Source organism: Protopterus annectens, chromosome 7.part1 (assembly GCF_019279795.1).
Source record: "Protopterus annectens isolate FY-2018-M chromosome 7.part1, PAN1.0, whole genome shotgun sequence".
NCBI classification, from domain to species: domain Eukaryota; kingdom Metazoa; phylum Chordata; order Ceratodontiformes; family Protopteridae; genus Protopterus; species Protopterus annectens.
The window spans coordinates 543205373-543232810 of NC_056740.1; the positions used below are offsets into that span (position 1 = coordinate 543205373).

A 27438-nucleotide genomic window follows, 5' to 3' on the forward strand; every position below is an offset into this window, starting at 1 on the left:
CAAAAATCAAGGAAAACCCCTGCAAGCAACCCAATTATTGTTGTAAATTCTCTTAAACAATCTGACTGTCAGAAGGGCTGTCTTTTACAAAAGAAGCTTTCCTAAGTCTTTGTTGTGATAGATTTCTGATATTGTTTTCTTATAAGTAATTAGCGAGTTGTCGATATGCTAAATAATCTGTAGCCGTAGTGTTGTAATTTTCACTGTCAGAAGTTAGTCGTGTCTTGCAAAGTGGCATCTGATGGGGTTTTGTTTCTCAAATACATCAGTTCCTTGTGTAGATGAATAGGCTTGTCTACTTACATATTTGAGTTTTGTCAGAAATTCTGATAGAAGTGTGTTTCTTGTGTTACAAAGACAAATTGCAGTTGCTGTCACATAGCAGGTGAAATAGAAGAAGAGCGGCCATTACGTGACTAGATTAATATCAGAATGATATCTTATCACTAGATGTGAACAGTATACAGATTACAATCCATCATCACAATGTTATGATAACATAACAAGTGTGCAGTCAACACAAATACATTCCATCTTCAGTAAAGCTGGTTTATTCTGGTGATGTTCTTCATAGGCAGCAGTGATGACTGTTTTTTTTTTTTCTGTTGATACCATGACAAAATAATCTACAAGGAGTGCCGGTGCTGTATTGCAGAGTTGTCCTATACTCCATTGTGCGTTATCTATGACTAAACATTTCTTTTTTCATAAAGGTGCTGGTGCATATAATGCAGGTATGTCATTAGTGAGGTCATGATAGAAACATTTGGGTAGGAGAAGAACCCACGTGAACCAGCTAAAATGTCCATAGTTATTCAATAGTGTTTGGAATAAGCATTTCTGTGTTAAAACTGTTTAGTTTCAGATATGTCTTGTCTCCATGAGGGCAGACAGTCTGTTCTGTGCATTACCAGATCATGTCCTTACAAAGCAGGTAGTCTTAAAACTGCTTTTTTCAAAAGTCCCTTTTGGAGGTGACAAATTGAAATATTTTCTGAGTAATTATGCTTTAACATGATTATTTGTATGAAAACTGAAACCACGGAAGAAACTAGACATTCTGGTCTGACCTTCCTATTTAATTGGATATTGTCTACAGCTGTCACTCAGAAGGGAAAGGGGCAGATTCCTTTACTTTAGCCATGCGTTATTGTTTACTAAGGCTTTGTCTGTGCTGTGTTCATTGTCATACAGAGCACTGTCCTGGGTTATCCCTCCAGAAATGGATAAATGGTGTCTGTCTTCTGCCATGGGGATGCACCCTTTGTTTAGACACTTCTGTTCATGTTCTCTGCCTCTTTAGTCAGTAATGGAGCTCCTAAAAGTCAGTGTCTCATTCTTGGAATCCCAGCACATCTTCCAATAACCACCCTCAGTTTTAAGTTGGTACTTTTGTGTCTTGTCAGGTTTTCTGTAACGTTTATACCTTTTGTTTGAGTCCTCGTTCTCTCCTGCTGCCGAGTTTATTCCCTTCCCAGTCAGCCTGTCATAATTCCTTCCTCCTTGTCAACCTGGGATGGGATAGATGGTTCGTGTTGAACCCCATTATGACTGTATAGGTGGGCTGTCTCTCTTCATGGAGAGAGAAGACTGTGCTGGACTACAGCCACTAAGACGTGCCTTTTCCCCTTCAAAGAAGTGAGACCTGGGAAGGTGTCTCATATGCAGCCAGGGGATGGATTTTTAATATACAGGGAGCGTAAATCCTAAGTGGGTAGAGCAAGCATGATGTTGTAGGCATCACCCCCTTGCCTTTAGCTCACTTATCCCCACCCAGTACTATAAAATGCCTACCATCAGGTTGGCACTTGCTGGTAGAGTAGGCAGCTTTTCCTTAAGACACTATTTGAAAGAAGATCAGAGATGGCTTCAAGTCACTCAACAAAAGGTTACGTTTACTCTAAATAAATTACTAAAGCAGATTTGATGTCTCTATTTTTCTCCACACACTGCCTATACAGTGATAGTTCCAAATGACAACCAAGGATGTTAGGAGCTGTTTATGTAGAATCTATGTCCAGCAATCAGCTTTCACTGATAGCATAGTGTGATCTGAGCCACTTGGCAATGTGAATGGACTGTGGCCTTCTAGTCTGAATGTATACATTGCAGTAGGATCATACAGTCTTGTACTTAACATAAGGAACCATTTAAGAAGAAGTCGGTGTAAGAGAAAAGAGCTACAGATTTAAGACAGTAGCATTTTAACACTGAATCAATCCAGAGTGTTACTGATACAGATAGTGACTGGTTCTTTTCAGCATCCTGTTTTCACTTATAGCTTCATAGGTTCATAGTTTAGTACTAAGCTAACTGCCCTTGTGAGCTATTTTAAGCCAACCAATTATCCCTTGTGAGACTCAAACCCTGCACCTTGTGTTTGTAAGGCAAACACCTTAGCCATTAAGCCACCCCAAAATATGATGGACAGGTGTTTTTTGTCATTACGACCCCACATTCACTCTCATTCTTCAAATAAGATTGCTGACCCATCAGGTTGAGGCATAACCCTTGATAACCACCAGGGCTTTTAAGCCTAGCTGCACAACTCAACCTAACTGTGTCCCCATGCGTAATGGATGTTTGTTTAAATATATATCTGAGATGGCTTAGTGGTAAATCACTTTGGCTATGGTGTGCAGGGTCCTGGGTTTGATCGTATCAGAGGCTGCTTATTTGGGATGGGGAGGGTGGCCTAATGGTTAAGGTGTTTGCCTTACAAACACAAGGTGCATGGTTTGAGTCTCACAAAGGATAATTGGCTAGGCTTAAAATGGCTTGTAAGGGCAGTTAGCTTAGTACTAATCTATGAACCTATTAGGAGGGGGCATGTATTTGGTGGGTATGTTAGTTTGATCATAGTTATTGTATGCCTGTATCTGTTAGACACATGGGGGCCAATTTCTCATTCATTGATCAAGGTTACCCTTAAATAGGGTTAGGGATGGGTTCTGTTTCACATGGATAGTGAGCCTATTCCAGAGCATGAGAATCATCTGAGACCCATATCTGTCTTGCCAATATGCCCTATTTATGTTGCAAGCAAAATTTAAATCATTGGATCTAGGGGTTCTGATGCTGTTCATTTTGCTAATGTTCAAAATATCCATCAGACCTGGATCCAAGGTTGCCTTGTATGCCAGGCATAGATCGCCTCTCAGTAACCTATAGGAGATTGAGGTTACAGATAGGGCTTTAAGGCAATCTGTATAGGATGATGTGTTTATACCCTGGATTCTTCTGATAAGGAAGCTTTGTGGGTGTTCCAACTGTTGCATGTGTCTGGTCAGTTAGATGCCGAAGGTGGCATTGTACTCAAAGATGGGTCTGATAAGGTGTTGATGTGGTTAATCAGAATGCCACGTTTCTTACTATTGATGTTAAAGATCTGTATAGTTGCATCCCTCAAGATATAGGCCTTGAATGGTTTTCTGAATACTTGTTTGAAGAGTTCAGATTACCTCAGGCTACTAATAATATGTTAACACAACTGATGGCGTTAGTGCTCAGGAACAATTATATCTTTTTTGAGGGACACTATTTTAAACAACTTGAGGGAGTGGCCATGGGTTCTCCATGTGGTCCAATTTTTGCCAACGTGGTGGTGGCCTGGTGGGAGAAAACCTATTTGTTCACTTCTCCTTTGTTTAGTAATGTTATCTTATATCTGAGATATTTGGATGATTTATTTATTGCATGGAAGGGATCTGAGTAAGGTATTGTAGAATTTATGAACTATATTAATGGAAGTACTGCATTTTTGAAATTTGCATACAATCTTGGGGTGGTAGGGATTTCTTACTTGGATATTGATTTGGGTAAAACCAAGGATGGTTTGCAATCAACGATTTGTAGAAAGCCAACATATTCAAACAGTATTTTACACTTTGATAGTAGTCATCCCATGCACATCAAGCGAGGTATAATCAAGGGGCAATTGGTAAGAGCAGCCCGGATGGTGTCAAATTATAGGGATTTCATTGATGAATGTGATTTCATGTGTCAGATGTTCATGGACAGGGGGTACCCCAAGTATTTGATCAATAATGTTAGAAGGGAGATGATAGATAAATGTGTAGTTGGCCATTTTAAGCCCATTCTGAATAACTTGGGTGAAAATGTTTTGAGCATGGTGGACCCACCTACCGATGTGGACATAACCAATTTGGATGACTGTGAAGTTACTGCTGATTCAGTTAATTTGAGCATGTCTAGAAGAACGGGAAGGAGGAATGATGTATCTTGTCCATTGGTGACTACTTTTTCCAATGATAGCTATACTATACAGGCTATAGTTAATAAGAATTGGACTATTTTGAATGGTGATTCGGGGTTGGGATCTTTTTTTTTTGGGGGCACACCCTGAATTAGTATTTAGACGATGTAGGAACATTAAAAATTTATTGGAACGAGTCAAGGACTGTAAGGTACAGGGTAAAATGGTAACTTGTGGTGCGTGTAGTCAGTGTAGGAATATATTGGTAACATCCACGGTTAAGATTGTTAACAGGTATGTTTCCATTAAGGGTAAATTTAATTGTCACACGCAAGGTGTGTTGTATGCTGCCCTGTGTTCACAATGTCCCGGTTTGTATGTCGGGAAGACCCAACGTAAATTAAATCAGCGCATTTACGAGCATCTTTATGATGTTTGTAATAGTGGTGAGAAAAATACTTTATTTAGACATATTAAAATGTTCCCTGACCATGCATTTAAATTTGTGGTGTTGCAGCAGGTCAGGAGGGGGAAGTGTGGAGGGCCTTGGAAGTTATGGTTGGAAGACAAGGAAACTTGGTGGCAGGTCTTTCTTAATGCCCATGTCCCCCCTGGGTTGAATGACACTATTTCCATCAGTAGTAAATTAAAGCTCAGGGTATTAGATAAATGAAAATTTTTTTTTCATTAATTACATTATTGTTATGTTGGTAGAATTAAGTGCACATTTAATATTGTTATGTATATTTACTATTTAGTATGTGTATGTAATTTATATATGTTATATATTTTTTTGATTAAATATATAGGTTTATTACCAAATAGACTGATTTTTGATTGTATTTCATTAATTAATTGAAGGGAGTGGATGTATTATAAAAGCTGAACTCTGTTATGTCATTGAATTGTCTGATGAAGTTTGGTGTATGTGCCTTACGAAAGTGCTAATGTCTGTATTTATTACTGAGTGTTTTAATTTATTCAGTAAACTCTTGTTCTTTTACTTCAGAGAGTGGTTCTTATTTTTTACTGGTTGGCGTGCTTTTTTGTTTTTTTCTGAGCTACAGATTTAAGACAGTAGCATTTTATCACTGAATCAATCCATCTTAGAGTGCTACTGATACAGATAGTGACTGGTTCTTTTCAGCATCCTATTTTTACTTAATTTACAAAATGTGATGGACAGGTGTTTTTTGTCATTACAACACCACTTCCACTCTCATTCTTCAAAGAAGATTGCTGACCCATCAAGTTGATGCATAACCCTTGATAACCACCAGGGCCTTTAAGCCTAGCTGCACAACTCAACCTAATTGTGTCCCCATGCATAATGGATGTTTGTTTAAATATATATCTGAGATGGCTTAGTGGTAAATCACTTTGGCTATGGTGTGCAGGGTCCTGGGTTTGATCCTATCAGAGGCTGCTTATTTGGGGTGGGGAGGGTGGCCTAATGGTTAAGGTGTTTGCCTTACAAACACAAGGTGCATGGTTTGAGTCTCACAAGGGATAATTGGCTAGGCTTAAAATGGCTCGCAAGGGCAGTTAGCTTAGTACTAATCTATGAACCTATGAACCTATTAGGAGAGGGCATGTATTTGGTGGGTATGTTAGTTTGATCATAGTTATTGTATGACTGTATCTGTTAGAGACACGGGGGCCAATTTCCCATTCATTGATCAAGGTTACCCTTAAATAGGGTTAGGGATGGGTTCTGTTTCACATGGATGGTGAGCCTATTCTAGAGCATGAGAATCGTCTGAGACCCATATCTGTCTTGCCAACATGCCCTATTTATGTTGCAAGCAAAATTTAAATAATTGAATCTAGGGGTTCTGATGCTGTTCATTTTGCTAATGTTCAAAATATCCATCAGACCTGGATCCAAGGTTGCCTTGTATGCCAAGCATAGATCGCCTCTCAGTAACCTGTAGGCGATTGAGGATACAGATAGGGCTTTAAGGCAATCTGTATAGGACGATGTGTTTATACCCTGGATTCTTCTGATAAGGAACCATTGTGGGTGTTCCAACTGTTGCATGTGTCTGGTCAGTTAGATGCCGAAGGTGGCATTGTACTCAAATATGGGTCTGATAAGGTCCAAATAAAGTGTCACTATGACTTCTTTGGACCTGGATACCTTGACCTTCCTTATAAGTTGAGTGATATAGAATGATTTTCTTACTACCTTGGCCACATGTTTGTCAAAATCCAAATTACTGTTTATATATTTTTCCATATCCCTGACCACCAGGTCAGCTCTTAAAGGTGTCTTACCGATTAAGTAATTAGCCTGCATGGCCATTTTCCCAAAAGACAGTATAATGCATTTCATCACATTGAGTTTTAGTCTGTGACTTTGGCCACCAATTATTTGTCTGTGTTTGACCCTCTTGTAAGATGTTTGTGTCATGTAGGGATTCTGTGATTGCTTCCAATGTGCACTCATCTGCGAAAGTGGTCAGCCAGACTTGGAAGGCTTTTATACTCGCACTGTTTTGTGGGGTGGGTGTAGACTTGTCTTGTACAGCCTCAAGATTCTCAGATTGTACGATATGTGGCAGCAAACACTTTTAAGGTGACCCATACCAGGCTACACATGTGAATGTTGCCTCAGCTTCTGCACAGACAGTGGTATCATCACAAAGTGCTAGTCTCCGAGCACATATTTGTAACAGAAACATGTAGGACCCACATGGAATTGTGGCTACAATCTTGGAGTTTTTCTGGTGGCAGCCCCTTCCATTTACTTGCACCCAAAGACTTGACTACTACAGGTGAATGTCAGGCCCACTTCAATGTCTCTGAGCTTAGGCAGTGCAGATCACCATAAAAGCATTTCAGAACATTTTTCCTCAAGTGTCCATTGAGAATCAGACCGACAGTTTGGCAGTAGTCTGCTACCTCAACAGGTAAGGGGGTAGTCATTCATTCCTTTTATGGATAGAGATGATGACCCCTTAGAAGTGAGGCATAGGTACATATTGCTTTCTAGTGACAGCAAACATTCCAGGAGAGGCCAGGTTGCAGGCTAGCAGACCATTAAAGACCTTTTACTCCCATGTAAATGGTTGTTGAACTAGAATGGAGCCCAAGAGATCTTTTGTAGGTCAAATCAGCAAGTTGTAGACTTTTTATCTCACCATAAAATGCAAAGTGTTAGCAGTACTTACTCATTTCTTACTGTGAGCATCCATTGAGGCATGAACTAGTAGAACGTTGGTGACAGGGTTTCCTGTACGTGTTTTTGTCAAATTCTCAAGTTAATCCAGAAACCCAGAGTTTATCAAGCCAAGGTAATCCTCATAGCCTCATTTTCTGTTTAGGCTCTACTATTTCTGCCACAGTTCCTGGACAGACTGGCGCAACTTATCTCTTTCAAACATCTGCTGTCTTCCTGGGACCTCAACACCTTGTAAGTGGTGGCATGGCTTCAACTGTTCCACGTTTAGGTGGAATCTGCAATACCTTAAAGTTATAGCTGTCCTCAGTTCATAACAGAACCCTTCTCTTTAGAAATATAAAGAAGAAGTGAACACATTTCATTATATGGGCACAAAGGCAAAACTTAGGGTACTAGTTTTGAATTTTTCTCAGTTTTAGTATATTATTTGGGTTTTTTGACAAAGGACTTGGCTGTTCCTCCATCAAGGTTAACCTGCTTGCTTTCCTGTCTTATACTTCAGGTACTCGACCTACATCTGTCATTTCTCTGAAGGTCAATAAGGCCTTCTTCAAATGTATCTTTTACCCAAGGCCTCCATTGAGAGATCTCAAGGTATCTTTTACCCAAGGCCTACATTGAGAGATCTCAAGGTATCTTTTACCCAAGGCCTACATTGAGAGATCTCAAGGTATCTTTTACCCAAGGCCTCCCTTGCGAGATCTCATTCCGTGCTGGTATCCTCACATATTTAATAGTGAAGAAACTTTCCTGGCCCCTATTTGAACTGACAGCCATGAGGGATTTGAAGTTTCTACCCTGGAAGACCCCTTTCTTGGCTACCATGTTTGTGGCAAGGAGGATCTCTAAGTTTAAAGTCTTATGAGTAAACCTCCATATTTAATCTTCTGTAAGGTACATAGGGTGGCCACAGAGTCTAACTTGACCTTTAACTTTCTGTTTTTGTTCTGTCCTCATTCAACAATGGTGAATACTTTCTTTACAATATGAATGTTCACATGAAATTCCATTTTACTTTAATAAAATGAAGTCACTCAGAAACTGTGCCCAGCTGTTTACTTCCTATGCCAACCACAAAGAAAAATGTCAAGGTTTGCAAAATGACACTGTCAAAGTAATTAGCAGAAACAAACAAATTAGCAGAATGCTTAAAATTATATATGCTACCTGAAAGTCAAGAAAACGTCCACTACAAAAGGTCATGGCTATGTTGACTCTTTTTATATCAAATTCAATGGTGGATGACAATATATATATATATATATATATATATATATATATATATATATATATATATATATATATATATATATATATATATATATATATATATATATATATATATATATATATATATATATACTAAATACCTTTGCTAAACACTGCAAACTAGGCATTACTTTTGAATTCAAAACTTTCAGGCTTCCTTTTTGAAAGAGATGCTATTATGACCAGAGGACCAACAAAGATGATTTGCTAGTGTGTCTGTCTTGATGGTTATTGAAGATGTACCATAACAACTGATCGGTGTGAGTATTACCCATGTTCGGTAACCATTTCCAACACAACGTTCACTCCTGCCCCCGGGATGAGTAGGCTGTTGTTTCTTATGCTGTTTTCCTTTAATCCTTTACTGTATGGGGGAATCTGCCGGACATGCGTTTGCACTTTTAGGATACATGGAAAAGAGGATAGATATATTCATAATAGCACTGGGAGAGGGAGCTAAGCAGGCTGAGAAAGGTTTATGTGCTGGGCAGTCCTGATGCCTGCAGCATATCATTAAGATGGTTACCAAAGATGGATCACAATTTATACAGGTATACAGTCACAGTACATTAACTTTGGTTTATTTATTAATACATGTTTACTTATTGCTATTTTTTTTTGTCTTTTTTTCCTGTGTGAAAATACCATTAAATGTGTATTTGTAAGGAGGAACATTTGAATAATAAGCAGTTAGTATACAAAAGCAGCTAATGACTTATTGGTTTATTTGACATGAATCAGTGTAGTTACATATAATATAGTTGCATTAACGATTATGTAGTCTGTATCCCAAGAAAAGATGCAGTATAGCTAACCTATCTGGCTTAACGACAGTTTGTTTCCATTGGGTTCATGGCACAGGGTACCTCTACATGAATCAGTTAAAGAGCAGACCTTTGGTTTCCCATGCCCATAGTTAGAAAATGAACTATCAGGCACATTAAGACAGGAAGCTAGACAAACGTACAATTGACTTTCCTAATGCATATGTAAATGGGTGTTGAAGTAGGTTTAGAGAAGTGCTGATAGGTACAAAGCTGCAACATTAGTCACTTGTAATCCTTTATCACTGCAGCATTTTAAGCTTGCTTGGGCATTTTTTGAAATGACTGACCTTTCAGGTATAGTGCTCTTGTCTTAGTAATAACCTCACTTATCTCTGATGAGAGGTAGACAGTTTCAAACTGTTGTGGCACACTCACATTTAATGATGTACTGCTAGTAAATTGGTAAGGTTAGAGTTGTTATAGGTTTAAATTTTGTTCTGCATTACCTGTTTCTGCTTTACAAACTGTTGTGCATTGTGCATTATGGACCTTTCATTCTTGCTTACCGGGTTTGGGGTTCAATGACACATTATACTTCACAACTCTTGGACCTCCAGTTCAATTCTCAGTTGGGGGGTGTCTTTTGTGATGCATTCCATGTTTGCACATAGTTGCCTCATGATGTTTGATTTGCTTGCACATTCAAAAACATGCTTGAAGACTGGTGAAAGTAGATGAGTGTGTGTGTGTGTGTGTGTGTGTGTGTGTGTGTGTGTGTGTGTGTGTGTGTGTGTGTGTGTGTGTGTGTGTGTGTGTGTGTGTGTGTGTGTGTGTCATATTGTGCACCCCATCTCAACTGCAAAAATTGAAAATAAATAAAATTAAATAAATAACAGAACAGTGAATGGACTGCAGATAGCTTTTAAGAACCTTAATGTACTACTGGTGTTTGCAATAAAACTTTCCTTAATTGGCTTTCTGTGGTGACTTGTGAGGGTGTTTTATTGTAGTTTTAGTATGCGTTTGTTTTTGCAGTGTTTTGCTTATTTGTTTAGTTTGATAGCAGAGCATGTGATCTGATGTACAGGGTCTGATTTCCTCTGCCTTCATTTGCCTGCTGGGTGACCTTGAGCAAGTCACTTTAAGATAATGCTTTGGAGAAATTGGGGGTTTGGCCTGGTCTCAATGGTTTCATAGGCTGCATGCCCAGTAACTACCTTTGAACCTGTTGTGACTCGGGACACTTGTTAAGTATAAACAGTCATTGCAATAATTACAGTATGCAATAATTAAAATAAAGTACAACATGCAGCAGTCAGCCATTGTAAATATTCTTAGCTATAATCTAATATTGTTTTTAGTAAATAGCAGAGTGAATAACTGTTGCATAACAGCATTATTACCCAGTAGATACAAAAAAGACATTGTATTCTTGTGTAACGTGTTCCTTCATTTTTTATCATAATACATAATCTGCTGAGCTTATTTCCCTAAGCAGTTTGCTGTGTGAGGTGCAGTCAAGTTTGTAAAATGATTTTTCACAAGAAGCTGAAGAGATGAGGAGAGTCTGATAATTTTAGAGTATCAATGTTTGTAAGAGCATAATAATGATGGACCTGTAATTTTTTTGTATAAATGGCGGATAAAATCTGCCTTAAAGTACTTTAAAGGAAAATCTGTTTAGTAGGAAGCTTACTCAAGCAGTGGTAGGTAACGTTTTTGCCCTTTCATTAGAAGTACGGTGATGTTCATTCGTAGTTGATAAGTTAATAAGCCAAAGAATTTGGTTTTCTGGATTTCATAGTACCGAAGTATTATGCCCAGGAAGGGAGGCAGTGATTGGCAGGGAATATTCAATTCTTATGATACTCTGCGTATTCCACCAGCATTGGGTGATGAAGCTGTGCTTCTTGATTGTTGTCCTGGCCATAAATTTGATAAAACCCATCGGCACACACACACACACACACACACACACACACACACATATATGTATATATATATATATATATATATATATATATATATATATATATATATATATATTATATATATATAAATAAAACCGATATATATGTAGATATATATATATATTATATATATAGCTAACTTCAAAAGTGAGAAGATGTGAAACACTAAAAGCTTCCTAAAGTTGAAAAAGTACCTTAGGGGGAGGTATGTTTAATGAGTTTATGAAAAGAAAGGGACTCATCCAACATAGTATATAGAGGATGTTGTTGTGTAATAAATGTACATATGTTCCTTAAGGGATCTATAATCCAGGGTGTAGCAGTATTGTTAAGTCTTTAATTGTGCCAGGTAACAGCACTGTAAGTATATTTGAGTTGTACAGTTTGTTGGATGATAGCCAATTCCTAACAGAAGAAAAGTCCTTTTGAAGTAATTAGGCTACCACCTGAAGTGGTGACTTGGAAGCTGCAGTAGGTAAACACCATGCTGTCAATATACATGGTAAATTTTTAGGTGGGGTAGGTCTCAAGGTGGGTCACTCATAAAGAATGAGGAAAGCAATGGAGCAAATATAGAGCCTTGTGGAACCCCAACTTAATGTACTGTTTGTCTAGAAGGAAACCATTAACTACAAACTGAAAAGATTCTGTTCAGTCATTTATAGTCAGTTATTGAACAATGCCGATATATCCTGTGAAAACCACAGTAACCTAGTCCGTCCAGTTGTGTGTTATTGAGTAACTGTCTCAAAAGCCCTCGTTAAATTAGAAAAAGGTAGTCATGGTTAGTTTCTGCTATTTTATAAGTCCTAGAACCACCAAACAATGTAATTTTTGATAAACTTGCAAAGTTAGAAAGCAGGTTTTTGTTTTGGTTGAAAGACATTTTGCATATCATACAAACGTTCATGGAACTGAGGTAAACACATTTTCCAAAGATTTTAACTAAAGGACATAATTGACCCATTGGCCCATGGTCATTGGCAGATTTAAGCTGAAGGGCCTTGGGAATGGGTATAATTAATTAAAGCATGTTTAAAGTGGAATTAATTCTGATTAATCCTGTGGTTAAAGACAGAGCGACAATGCGGGCTAAAGGTCTGGAAACAAAGGAAGCTGCTTGCTTTAGAACTTTTGGATATAGGTAGTGTAATTGATGGTTGGTTTTGTAGTCTATTGATTTAGGTGAATCTGTAAGTTCCTGGACGTGACTGCTTTAAAGTAGAATGCAGGGTAATTTAGAATTTCATGTTGTTGGGGCAATTCATTTCACCTCATTCTGAGAAATGAAGAAGAGTTGCATAGTATAAGTGGGGTGGTTGTCTTCGCTTGAATGTCTGCTATCAATTTAGGAGTAAGACTGGCTCTACCCTTTGACTTGGGGAGAATCGTATTAGAACTAAGAGTCTTGTGTACCTTATCTTTAAATGTATCTTAGTTCAAACAATGCATAGCAGAGTCTTTCTACAGTGTGTGTGCGTGTGTTTGCGCGTATATGGACTTCTAGGTTAGAGTGGCTGGCTCTTCTGTTGTCATGGAGACTCATGCTTTTTTCTTCATTATTCACTTCCTAACCGCTCATACACTGGTTTGTTTCCTGTTTGTAGGGTTTCTGCCTTCATGTAGAACTGTAACTAGGTTGTTTGGACTGTAGGCACTGCATTGTTTAGCACCCATGCAGACCACAGCAGCATGACTACAGAGATGCTTCAAGGGAAACTTTCTCTGGCCTTACACACAAAAAAACAAGTTGCCCTGTGAGGCTGCCACCCACCTTGTGATATACTAACCATCACCAAGAACTCTGTGGTGTGTCTGGCTGGGGAGGCCCTCACATGACAGGCTGCTAGTCAGCCCATATTTTTTTTTTTACTGGTAGCTACATTTGTTGTTACACTTTGTAACTTGCACAGTCCCTGTAACTGCAACACTTGCAATTTTTTACTGTTGTGGCAGCAGGAGGTAAAAGCAAACATAGCCTGAAAAATCAGTGAGGAAATCAACAGTTCTGATGCGCTGTTTTACAAGACAGTCCAGCAGCCATCATCACCCCTTTTTTCCATAGTTAACTGCAGATGTGTGTAATGTATGCTAACGTGTTAGAGCATGTATATAGTGCAGCACTTTCATAGCATCAGCTGGCACAAATCTGAAGTTATACACATGTAAGTAAATTAAGGCTGTCAGCCAAAGAATAGTCTTAAAAATAAGTAATATATTAGTGAAAAAAAGGTGTAGGGACTGCAGCCTGGCAGCTGCATAGCACCATCCACCCTGTATGCTACCACCAGAACTGTAATACAGCCATATAGCAGTGGAGATGGGCATTAGTAGACTGAAACATCAGCACAGCCCAGAAGGTGTCCCTCATTTGCAGGATGGTAATTATGGAGTACATAGCTCAGATAACATACAAATGGGAAGGTAGTAATGGTTCTTCAACATAACAAAGTTCTGTATGTTTCTGAATTGCACAGGACCTTGTAGCACTCTTTGCTTCCCTGCATCATTCTGCAGCCTTTTACACAGTTCCCTGCATCCATCCCCAAGATTACCAGTTTCTTTTTGCCCCCCCTGAACTTGCTCCAGTGCATCAGGAGCCAGGCTGGATCCCAAGGGCTTCCTGGGGTTCTGGCCATCTCTATTCAGATAAGGGGTATTTTTACTTTAAATGGCCTACCCTGTTACTCCAACTTCCCAATGTGGTGTCTATGGTTGTGTCCAAGGGGTGGACATGCAATGGGGATGTGTAGAGCATTGCTTTCCTCCACCATAGCATCTCAGTCATGTCCACAATCCTTTGTGTTCTTTGGGCCACACCCCTTATCGTGATATCCCTAGCCTGCCACAGAATTCTGTCTCTCCAGGATACTTCCTGTCTCTCCTTCAGTCAACCAGCCACTAATTGAACCTGAGTTGCCCAAGGTGTAGAGGTTAATCAACCTCCTCTGGCTAGACTTTAATATAGGAACTGCAAATAAAAATTCATTACAATTCAGATTTGCATGTAATAGACACAGTTATTATAAGAAGGACACTATAAAGCATCGTTGGCATATTTTCCAGTCCTGGAAGCTCTGAAGGATGTAATTTTTGATAGTATTTGGATATAAACTTCACGTAACCTCAAGCAACTTTTGTGTTATAAAGAGCAAGATAATATTAACAAAGGGATAGAGTGAGAAAGGGACCTTTCTCATGTACCAAATGTAACTTTTGTAAATACATTTTTAAGATGGACAATTTTACACCTCCAACTCATGCTAATTATTTATGTAAAGACTAGGCTGACTGCGATTCTAAGCACATTATTGGAAAAGTGTAGTGTTCATAAGTTCAGAGAGTGAATATGTGACAACCTATCTGATATACACAGACATGTTGCAACAAATGCCTTATAGAAGCATATTAATGAGTCAAGAAAATATAAATACCTCACAACAGTTAGCTGCACAAAATCAAATAGTCAACAGGTAAAAACAAGCAAAGTACAGTTCCACGGCTGATAAAAGATGAAAGTCCAAATCCAATGTAGTCAAAAAGTTTAAGAAAAAAAGATGAGCGCTTTCACAATTCAAACAATTGCGTCTTCAGATCACAAAAAAAAAAAAACACAGGTTTAAATACTCCATCAATTAACAATGATTGTCATGTGATATGTGAAAAAGTAGTAAATGTGCTCAGGAAGAGAACTATTTAAAAAGACAACCACAGTAAAAAAACATCCTTCATAAAAAACATATGTATGAACAAGATACATAAAAACTGTTAAAAATCCAACTATACGCTGAATGACCTGAAAATCTAGATATTTTTATATGTTAAATTAACTAACGTAGTATAAATATTATATAAATTACTTTCTCAAACCCCTGTTCTTTAATTCTGGTTTCAGGGGGACTACATCATTTAGACCGGAGCCTTTATGTGGTCTGAGTCTAAGAATCCACCTAGTTTCATTGCGTTCAGTAGTATTAATAATGTCACCTAGTGTCATTTCAGTCCTGGTGACCACCAATACCTGAAAGGCAAATTTATGCTGATCCCCTTCCTGTGCTACATGTTTAGCAAGTGCATTGTACTCTAATATTTTACTAATACAATATAAATGGTCTCTTATCTATTCAAGGAAACATCTGTTGGTCTTGCCAACATAAAATTTTCTACATGTCATACACTTACCTGAATATACTAGATTTTTGGTGTTTCAATCTGCTTTAACATTAAATATGAACTTATGCCCAGAGTCAGGATGTATAAAGTTTGGATCTTCATTTATACTAGTACAAAAATTACAAGCGCCACATCTCTTAGTGCCTCTCAGTATGTGGTTCATATCTTGCCCTTCATGTTTAGGGTAGCATAACTGTCTTCTTAATGATTTTTTATTCCTGTAAACAAAAGAGGGCTTAGTTCCAAGAATTCCAGCTGTATTTTCATCAGTTTGCAAAACATGCCAGTGTTTACTATTTTCTTAAAAACATTGACTTCACTACTGTATGTTAAATTAAAACACATTTTTCTATCTCTAGATCTATTGTTTGAAACATTTTTTCTCTGGGGTGAGGAAAAATAAGGTTTACCGAGATTCGTCCTCTCCTTCCTAATTACTTCACTCGTTTTATGAACCTCAGTACTATCATAACCCCTATGTTCAAAATCTTTGGTGAGTTTTACCAAGCTCTCTTCAAAATCTATATCATTAGCTGTTAGCCTTGAGGCACATAGCATTTGCCCCTTCATAACATTGGGGAATATATGCCCCGGATGCACGCTATCTCTCTGCAGGTAAGAAGGTACATAACATTCTTTCCTATAAACATTTGTGGAAATACTGTCATCTTCTTTATCCCTATGAATTTGTGCATCCAAATAATGTGAAAACTCAGAAGAGTTTTCAAAAGTAAACTTCAGGAAACTGACTCTTGTATTCACATAGTCAAAGAACTGTAAAAATTCTGCCTCAGTTCTGCCGCAGATTGTAATACCAAGAATCTAATATATTTAGCTCAGTGTATGACATGTAGAAAATTTTATGTTGGCAAGACCAACAGACGTCTCCTTGAATGGATAAGAGATCATTTATATTGTATTAGTAAAAGATTAGAGTACAGTGCACTTGTTAAACATGTAGCACAGGAAGGGGATCAGCATAAATTTGCCTTTCAGGTATTGGAGGTCACCAGGACTGATTTGAGACTAGGTGATATTATTCATAGGCTCATAGGTGTGTACTAGGCTAATGGCCCTGGAGCCTTTACAAGCCTAGCCCATAGGATTACCCTGGCATTGTGTCACCCAACCTTCGTTCCTAGTGCCTCTGTTGAGTAGAGCCACTGGAGTGATCCCAGGGGTGAATTTTCTATTTCCCATCCACTCATCAAGATTTCTGTTGAAGAGGACCAGTGAGGAGCTTTTCTTGACATGTATGGGAAGTCTATTCCAGAGCATGGGCAGTCTCTGAGTTATGAAACTGTCCCTCCAGCACGTTCTGTTGATTGCGGTAATGAGGTTGAGGTCTCTGGAGCATGTGGTGCAGAGGGATTTGGATTTCTTTAGATGTAGCATTTCTAACAAAGCTGGCTCAGACATGGCTTTGTAAGACAAGGAGAGAGCGCCTCTAAGTAGGCAATATGTGACAGAGAATAGCTGGAGTTTTTTGAGTCTGTCCATATAGGACAAACATTTAAGGCCTAAGATCCTCTTTGTGAGGTACCTTTGTGGCCTCTCCAGTTGTTGCAGGTGTCTAGTGAGGTACATGCCAAGTGAGGCATTGAACTCGATGTCTGGCCTAATGAGGGAAGAGTAGAGGGAGACAATGATCTCTTTCTTCCTGGATGCAAAACCCTTAGTAATGAGATGTGCCACATAGAATGACTTTCTGATCACAGAGGCAATGTGGTGGTCAAAAGAGAGGTTGCTGTCAACCTGTTTTCCTAGATCTCTTATAATGCCTTCTGTGTTCAGTGAACTACCATCAAATGTGGTAATTCAAGGAAACCGTTTTTTTCCCAGTGGGGACAACAACACATTTTTTGGCATTGAGCTTAAGGCCATGGTTTTGGCATCAGTTGTTGGTCTACAAACAACAACATAGGTTCACTCAAGAATGTTGAAGGTTACCTATGTACCTGTGGATAAGGTCCATGCTGTTCTCTTCTCTAGGCTTGCAGATGAGCCTTGTTAGGCTTATGGGTCAATAGTTATAATTCTGCATGTTACCAGATTGATGTACATTGCATACGACACAACATTTGATATTACTTTCTGTAGTGCAAGTGATATATTAATACTGAACGCAATGAAACTAGATGGATTCTTGTACTCAAAGTGCATAAAGGCTCTGGTCTAAATGATGTAGTCCCCCTGAAACCAGAATTAAAGAACAGGGGTTTGAGAAAGTAATTTATATAATATTTATACAACATTAGTTAATATAATATATAAATATGTCTAGATTTTCAGGTCATTCAGAGTATAGTTGGATTTTTAACAGTTTTTATGTATCTTGTTCACACATATGTTTATTATGAAGGATGTTTTTTACTGTGGTTGTCTTTTTAAATAGCTCTCTTCCTGAGCACATTTACTACTTTTTTACATATCACATGACTAATTATTGTTACTTGATGGAGTACCTAGACCTGTGATTTTTTTTTTGTGATCTGAAGAAGCAATTGTTTGAATTGTGAAAGCGCTCATCTTTTTTCTTAAACTTTTTGACAACATTGGATTTGGAATTTCGTCTTTTATCAGCCGTGGAACTGCACTTTGCTTGTTTTTTACACATTAGTGAGTCAGGTGAAATACTCACCCCTAAGTTTGTAGTTTTACAAGTGCTTTATAAAAGTAAAAGAGGTGGTGATGTAAATATTACCATTGAAAATGCTGAATATCATTGGATAAATATTTTAAGATTTGATAATTATTCAGGTTTAAATGCAATAAATAATTTGAAACTTATTTTAAGGTTGAGATGCTGTCAGTAAACTGGTTTTAGCCAATTGTTTTATGATTTTGTTATGACTTGATTATTAAACCAATTTAAATACAAGTGTATGTAATGTAATGCTGTTTACCTGATGAACCATTTTATGTGAAAGCTTGTGAACATAAGCTAGTGTTTTATTAAATTATCTTTTCTGTGTTGACTTGACCTAGTCTTTTTCATTTTACACTGGCTGTTTATTTTAGATTGTGCTTGACTTAACTCAATGGACTACTTCACTACTGCTTGTTTTATCAATGTTTGCCAGCTGAATAGCAAAAGGATCTTCAGTCCAACGTTCCGGATCTGTTGATTTTCACTATGTCATGCTACACTCTCACTCATAATGCATGGTGCTGTTGTACAGCCATGTTCTACATTTTGTTGGTGTCATGGCTTTGTCAATGTTTAAGATGCACCCATGTATTAGACTTTTTTACCATGCACCATGCCATGAAGACATAAGGTGCATAGTGGCAAACATTAAACTGTTCCCTTCACATACTGTGCTTGGTAGGATGTTCACTTCTAGGAGCACATTGCTACCTGCATTGCCTGGTGTTGCTCACTTCTAGGGTTACATTGTTTCCTTGTTGTGTTTCCTGTAATTTTACCATCTTATCAGGTTACATTGCTGCTTTGTTGTGTTTCCTGTAATTTAACCGTCTTATCTATCTTAGCACTATCTGTTCTGTTCGTTGTATGGTGCACACTGCTCCCGTCTTATGTGCTACGCTTTACACTAATGTGAATCCCTGAACACCTTGTGCACAGTAGAGTTGCAAGATGCCTTGCACTAATGCAGTCCCCTGTATCACCTTATACACTATACACTGACAGGGCTCATACTGCCACTCAGCTATGTACAGTACTTTTAACTTTTCCTGGCCTTGTAGAATGCGTTGTGCAATGTTCAGCATCAAATCACACATTGGAACTTTGGAACTTTTCTGTCCACCCTACATCACTTAGTGCAGTCCTCTCTTGGGTATCTCCTACCATTTGCTGTATAGTTTTAGGATGCACAGTATAGCTTTTCTCAGTGCTGAACCCCACGTTGCAGTTATAAGGTTTACTGTGATACTTTTGTATCATGTGCCAGGTAGTGATTATGCTTTGCGTCTTCAGCACTTTACAGCGATATGTGCTGCTGTTTTTTAAATTGTATGCAGCTTAGCACTGCAGCTCTGTTCCGTTATAAGCTTACTGCTTTGCTATTCATCATGTGACTTATTACCGATCCCTGTAGCTGCCCTCAGCCCTGTGAAACTATAGGATTTCCTAGTCTTTGTATTGTATATCAGTTAGTCCTGATACCCTACTCTGTAGATACGGGTTTGCTGTATCACTGCTGTATGTTACCTCCTGACCAGTAAAGTTATGAAACAATTAGCCTAATTATATCCTATCATGAAATAGAAACCCCCCTTAAAGTATTGTACTTCTGTCACAACAATCCCCATGTCAAGCTTTTTTTTCACTGTTGGTCTTGTCCTTGACATTATCTGGCCACATATATATATGTACAGTTCCGCTCGGAAGGTTCTGCTCCATTGAGTTTGCGTTGCTCTTGCCAAATAAATGATGTGATTCATTTCGTCTTGGGAAAATTAAAAGAATCTTGCAGAAACATATCAAAGAACAATTAATAGATAAGAATGAATAATATTTTAGGTGCTTGAGCTAACCATTTTCACAGCTGGCCATGCATGCAATTTTAACTTTGCAAGTTTTAGAAATTGTGGGCAACTTTTCAAATGAATTATTTCTGCCAAGGCTTTTTTGGCAGTCTGAACTTGTACAAGGTTATGGAGGTTATGGGCTGAATTCTGGATATTCTACAATAATTTTTAAGGATAACTAGTTATCAGAAATGTACTAAATTACCACACCTATAAAAACAGATCCATGTTGCCTTAGGTCAGCTGCCAGGTACTGACTGTATGAATATGAAATTACTTTGATTGTATTTTTTACATTTTCATCATCAAATGCAGAGAATATAGTGGTTCAGAAACAGTTGTGTTTATGACTTTGTTGTTGCTGATATTTTTTCTTTGGAAAATGATCTCCTGTTTTATGTACTCAATGTTTTAATAATCAATCAATTTATATGTTTTCAGAATCAAGAAAGTGCCAAAGAAGCTGAAGAGAAAACAAGGGTGAACTTGAAAGATGTACAAAACCAGCTGAATAATTCCAGTGAGGAAAATAATGATTTGCGTCAGCGTTTAATTAAAAGTGAAAAGGATCTCCGAAACAACCTGGAAGAGTGAGTGGTTAGATTGTAAAAAAACAAACAAAAAAAAATAAGACTGGTATCAATATCTTCTCAAATATGCAGATAATCAAGTTCTATTGTAATGTGGGTGTGGATATGTGATTTGCCACACTTGAGAGATGAGTAGTAATTTAGTTTTTTTTTTTTGTTAATGTGGAATGTGTGGGAACTAAAAATTTAATCGCATATGATTTTTGTGAGTATATGTAGATTTTACTGTAATAGTTTTATGTGCATAAGAAAAATGTTCAAGCCTGATAGTAATATTCTTTACCTGTACAAAGAATTTGAGCTGTTAGAGCCTAAAATTGCCCTACAGAGTTCCCGTGAAAGTTAGAAATGAACTACAAGCCTGTACTGATCAAGTCAAACCATGGAGAATTTCAGAGAATGTTTTCCTGCAGTCATTGCATTCCTGTTCTCATGATCTCTAGGTGCATCACCGGCAAGTAATCGCAGCATTCATCCCGCATTCACAAGCAACTAATCGCAGGGTTCATCCCGCATTCACAAGCAACTAATCGCAGGGTTCATCCTGCATGGCAGACGGTCTTTAGTTTTCAGCACCCTCCCCCCAAAGCACTGTTTTATAGCCATAAAGAAAAATAATTAGTTGAGCAGAGCAAGAAAAGTTGATGTTGTGGTGGTGGGGGATATTATTAGGAAGAAGCTTTGTGGTGGGGGTAGTCACTTGGCATATATATATATATGTGGCATTGTTGCATGTTACACTATGACATGCATTCTCCATATGCTTTGAGGCTGAAGCCCTGAGAGCTCTATTCTACATTTGGATGCCTTGCATAACACCTCATGCATCCTGCAGATTCTGCCTCATGAGCAACTTGTGAGCTCACCAGTCCTAAGGCGGAATGCTAGATGAGTGTTCTGCACCATCTTCCTAAGCACCCATTTCTAATGTCCCATACCTGGAGCCTGCACTCACCTCCATAGTACATCATCAAGGTGTTCCAGCTCTGTAATCTTGTATCTCATGCCTGGAGCCTGCACTCACCTCCATAGTACATCATCAAGGTGTTCCAGCTCTGTAATCTGGTATCCCATGCCTGGAGCCTGCACTGACCTCCATAGTACATCATCAAGGTGTTCCAGCTCTGTAATCTGGTATCCCATGCCTGGAGCCTGCACTCACCTCCATAGTACATCATCAAGGTGTTCCAGCTCTGTAATCTGGTATCCCATGCCTGGAGCCTGCACTCACCTCCATAGTACATCATCAAGGTGTTCCAGCTCTATAATCTTGTATCCCATGCCTGGAGCCTGCACTCACCTCCATAGTACATCATCAAGGTGTTCCAGCTCTGTAATCTTGTATCCCATGCCTGGAGCCTGCACTCACCTCCATAGTACATCATCAAGGTGTTCCAGCTCTGTAATCTTGTATCTCATGCCTGGAGCCTGCACTCACCTCCATAGTACATCATCAAAGTGTTCCAGCTCTGTAATCTGGTATCCCATGCCTGGAGCCTGCACTCACCTCCATAGTGCATCATCAAGGTGTTCCAGCAATGTAATCTTGTATCCCATGCCTGGAGCCTGCACTCACCTCCATAGTACATCATCAAGGTGTTCCAGCTCTGTAATCTTGTATCTCATGCCTGGAGCTTGCACTCACCTCCATAGTACATCATCAAGGTGTTTCAGCTCTGTAATCTGGTATCCCATGCCTGGAGCCGGCACTCACCTCCATAGTACATCATCAAGGTGTTCCAGCTGTGTAATCTTGTATCCCATGCCTGGAGCCTGCACTCACCTCCATAGTACATCATCAAGGTGTTCCAGCTCTGTAATCTGGTATCCCATGCCTGGAGCTTCCACTCACCTCCATAGTATACCACTGAGGTGTTCCAGCACTGTAACAGTATGCATGGGTGTATCCGAAAAGCATATCTAGTGCAAAAACACGATGAAAAGGGCTTTACTTTAAGTCCTTTTCTATAAATTCCAGAGAGTAAAATCTGTAGATGAAGCCAAACGGGGAAACTGTCAACAGGAAAAACAGTTTCTTCCACTATTTAGTTTCCATCCTTCACATTCCAGAGAGCCATTCAGTCTGATAGAGAGAGATGACATATTGAAGAGAAAGAGAGTGACGTGCACATGTGCATACACTGAAAAAGGTATATTCACTTCCTTCAAAGGTAGTAAACAACAAATAAATTGAAATTCTAGTGTACTATGCACTGTGTAGGTCAGTTTAAATTCCAGACAATCATTGTACAATTTAGTAGTTCTGTCAATAACACAGTGAAATGTCAACGCAGTGTCCCTTCATCAAGTGGATTTCAGAGTAAAACACAACAAAACAGAGCCAGCTTTAAAGAGGAATCTCCCATATATGCTGAAACTGGCTCATTTAGCCCTGGCTGAGCATGAAGTGAACAAGGCTGAAGGAGTATGGTCCAACAGCTATAAATAAATGCAATCTGAGGGTTGTGCTGCTCAATGCTAGAAGTCTAAATCTCAAGATGCACTCACTGGAAGTGCTCTTCAAAGTGGAGAACATCAACATTAGTGCTGTAACAGAGACCTGGTTTAAAGCAGCAGAAAGCACCCCTGTGCTACCAAGCTGTAACTCATTCCACACCTTTCAGCCCCAGAACAGGGACCGAATCACCAAAGGCTGTGGTGTCTCCATATTCATAAAGGATATGCACACCTCTAGACTAGTAGCCCAGCATAATGCATCTGAGATGCTCCAGGTGCAACTAATAGTGGGTAAGATGGCGATTTAGATCGTAGCTTGCTATAGGTCCCCAACTATGTCCCAAGACTCTCACTCCACGTTCCTAAGCACCCTGGAAACTAAGATCCAACCCAACACTCTCATACTAGGTGACTTCAAGTACCCCTCCAGCTGGGAAAGCCACTCATGCACCAATGCAGTGGCCCAAGCTTCCTGGAATTCATCAATTCCAATGCCCTGGACCAGCTCATTCTTACCCCTACTAGAGGAAGCAATATCCTTGACCTGGTTATTACTAACATGGGCAGCCATTGCTCTACACCAATAGTCAATTCCTTCCATACCCAACAGAACCAAGATGCTCTCTTCCAAAAAAAGGAAGCTAGTCTGGTGGTCCCCTGCCATTAATAAACTCTACAACAGAAGGAAGAAACTGTTGCAGAAAAAGGTGAAGTCCCAAGACTGAAAAATTCCCTTATTATCCCTAACAAAAAGTTGAGATCCCTCATCAAAACCTCCAAAGCCAGCTATGAAGGCAGAATTGTGGTAGACACTAAAAACAACCACAAAGCCTTCTATAGTTATATTAAGAATCTCCATGGCAATACCCAAGTTTACTCTGAGTTACTGCACAATGGTACCTCCTATACTGAGCCAACAGATATTGCCAACATACTGGTCGACAGATTCGGTGCCAACTTTACCCCCCCCCCCAAGGACCAATCTCAATACCGGAAGAATGGCAGACACCCAACATTACTGCAGCATAGGTTAAAGCTGCATTGTCTAAGGCCAAGAATACAGCTTCCATGGGACCCGACAATAACCCTAGCTGTGTTCTACATGAATTACAAAGTGAACTGGCACCACATCTTTGTGCTCTGTTCACTCACAGCCTCAACTCAGGCTTTGTCCCTACTAAATGGTGCACTGCTACAGTTATCCCTCTCCATAAAGGAGGAAGCGACTACAGCTCCTACAAATTATCGCCCCATTAGCCTAATAAGTCTGATATGTAAGACTATGGAGTGCATCATCATGGACCTAATTAACAAGGATGTAGGGAATCTCCAATTTCTAGATGCAGTTTTGTTTTGTGAAAGGTAGATCATGCCTGCTCAACCTGGTTGACTTCTTTGAGTCAGTCACCAGAACGGTGGATGAAGGTAAGGCAGTTCATACAGCCTACCTTGATCTGGCCAAGGTCTTGATACCATTCCTCACTCAAGAATTATTGATAAACTCAGTAAACTAGGCATCAACACCTATATCATTAGGTGAGTTGCAAACTAGCGCACAGATGGAACCCACAGTGTGAAAGTAGCGGACTCCAAGTCAGACTGCCATCCAGTCACAAGTGGAGTCCTACGGGGATCGGTCCTGGGTCCTCTCCTGTTTGGCATCTACTTCTCAGAAGTCCAGGCCAACACAAGAGGGATTCTGGCTGACATATTCGCAGATGACTGCAAGCTGGGAGCCATTATTAACTCCTCAAGTGATGCAGACATCCTACAGAAAGGCCTCAGTGAGAGCAGTGACTGGTGTCGAAACCATGGCCTTAAGCATAATGCAAAAAAATGCATTGTCATCCCCTTTGGGAAAAACTCAGTTCCCACTAATTACCAGATTTGATGCGAGTCCACTCAACACTGAAGGCATTATAAGAGATTTGGGGACACAGGTTGACAACAACCTTTCCTTCGACCACCACATTTCCACCATGGTCAGAAGGTCCTTCTATGTGGCATATCTTATTACCAAGGGTTTTGCATCCAGAAAGAAAGAGGTCATCTTTTCTCTCTACTCTTCCCTCATTAGACCAGTCATAGATTATAATGCCCCATTTGGCATGTACCTCACTAGACACCTGCAACATTTGGAGAGACCACAAAAGTACCTCACGAAGAGGATTCTAGGCCACATGTCCTACACAGACAGACTCAAAAAACTCCAGCTATTCTCTGTCTTATATCGTCTACTAAGAGGCGATATCTGCTTGACTTACAAAGCAATGTCTGACCCAGCTCTATTAGAAATGCTACATCTAAAGAAATTCCAATCCCTCCACACCACACGCTCCAGAGACCTTAACCCCAATACCACAAATCAACAGAACATGCTGGAGGGACAGGTTCATAACCCAGAGACTACCCATGCTCTGGAATAGACTTCTTATACATGTCAAGCAGAGCACCTCACTAGCCCTCTTCAAGTGAAATCTTGTTAAGTGGATGGGAAATAGAAACTTCACCCCGGGGATCACTCCAGTGGCACAATTCCAGGGCACTTCTATGGGCTAGGCTTGTAAAGGCCCCAGGGCCATTAGCCTAGTACACACCTATGAACCTATGAGCTTTAACTCATCTGTTGCAGTTGGCTCTTAAAAGTCACTGCTGCCATGGTTTATATTACCAGAGCAGGAGGGATTTCAAGCTTTTGGGTTGCTTATTTTCTGTGCAGTTGTGCAACTTAGGAGTTAATATATTTAAGCAGTGAGGTGTGGAGGTACTGGGTTGCTACCCTGCAGAAAGATATTTAGCTGTTTTCTATCAAGTCAAGCCATGGACTGATTTATTTCATCTGATTGTAGCCTTAACCAAATGTTACTCAACAATTCATAGCAGAACTGGTGAAATTTCATAGTCCTTAGCTCTGAATTTGGTTTCTGTCTCATTTTGTTTAGTTCATGAGTGTTTCATACATTAGCATGATTTTAACTAGATACCAGGTTGCAAATGTCAGACATTACATTTGGTCTTCATTGTCCAGTAATCCATGGAATTTGCCTTCAGATGAACATCCCCTCTGTCGGTAGGGGGGGGGCTTCATGCCGGATGGCCGTAGTGGGAACTGTATGACCATTAAGAAGGCTCTTGCCATAGTTTTGCTGTTGCATATGTATGAAATCACTGGAGGTACTAAACTTCAGGCCAGTGTTCCTCTCATCCCATACAAGAAACATTATTGCAAAGTCTTTTGAGTCTCTACAAATAAAACTGTGGACATGGGAGGTAAGCAGCCCACCTGTGTTGCCATTTTTTTGTCTGCAGTAGGTGACAGGATTCAACAGTGTTCAAATAAAGTCAGTAAAGGTTGATCCTGGTCTTCTTTTTTATTAGCACTGCTGGAGTATGGGCCTTATGAACCTGGAGATGAAAATTATAAAGGGCCTATTTATCTGGTGTGAATAGCACAGGATTTCAGACTAAACTAGAAGTAGAAGTAACTGGGCAATATGAGCTTGGAGATACAAGCTCTGTCAGCCCCCCCTTGCTGGTCTAGTGCCATTTATCACCACTTTCAGTTTATCAGTGCTAATTCTATATTACAGATTTGGCCTGTAGTATTATCTAATTTCAGTTCTATTGTTCTTATTTTCTGGTAACAGAGTTATTGGCTACGTTGCCATTCACTCTGTTGAATCTGCAGTTTATCAACAACATAAATCTGGCTAGGGTATGGGAGGGGGCAGCCACCCCAGGTGCAAGGTGTCAGACACTGCAATCCTCAGAACATGTCGATCAGTGGTAGTCCAATAATGCATTCAGTCTCAGTGCTCCATGTTATTTAAAATGTAGCAAGTCACTTGTTATATTTGTAGCAAGCAGTTTGCTACCGTACTCAGAAAAATAAACTTTCTTCCCTCCCCATCACATTTGCAGAGCTACAGTGCTATGGCTTCCCCTCTTTTTGTGTGTTATTTAGAATGAAGCAAGCCACTTGTTACATTTGTAGCAAGTGGATTAAGCAGAATAACGCAATGGCTGTATCCAGAGGCAAATCGAATTTATTGAGAAATTACGCGCTTCCACAATTCAGTAGACTGCTGTATCAGCCGTTGCATTATTCTGCTTAATTTATATGTTTTATGTTGCCTTTTCATATAAGCAGAATATTGGTCTGGAGTATCCTGAATACTTTTTGTGGATTACTTCTATTTGTAACAAGTGGTTTGCTACAATTATTCAGGAAAAAAAGAACCTTTTTATCTTCTCCTGAGCGCGTTGGATATGTGTGAACTTTTTGGCTCCTGAATCTGGAGGAGAAGAGAGAGTT

The 27438-nt window shown here is 39.4% G+C and overlaps 1 protein-coding gene across 1 annotated transcript in view; it reads left to right on the plus strand.

Annotated features, from left to right (window-relative positions):
* CGNL1 (cingulin like 1) overlaps window positions 1-27438 on the plus strand; it is a 1082391-nt gene that overhangs the window by 165200 nt on the left and 889753 nt on the right. The window contains exon 5 of the mRNA XM_044078976.1: window positions 20518-20666. Coding sequence (XP_043934911.1) covers window positions 20518-20666 — 149 coding nt within the window. The remainder of the gene's footprint in view (window positions 1-20517; window positions 20667-27438) is intronic.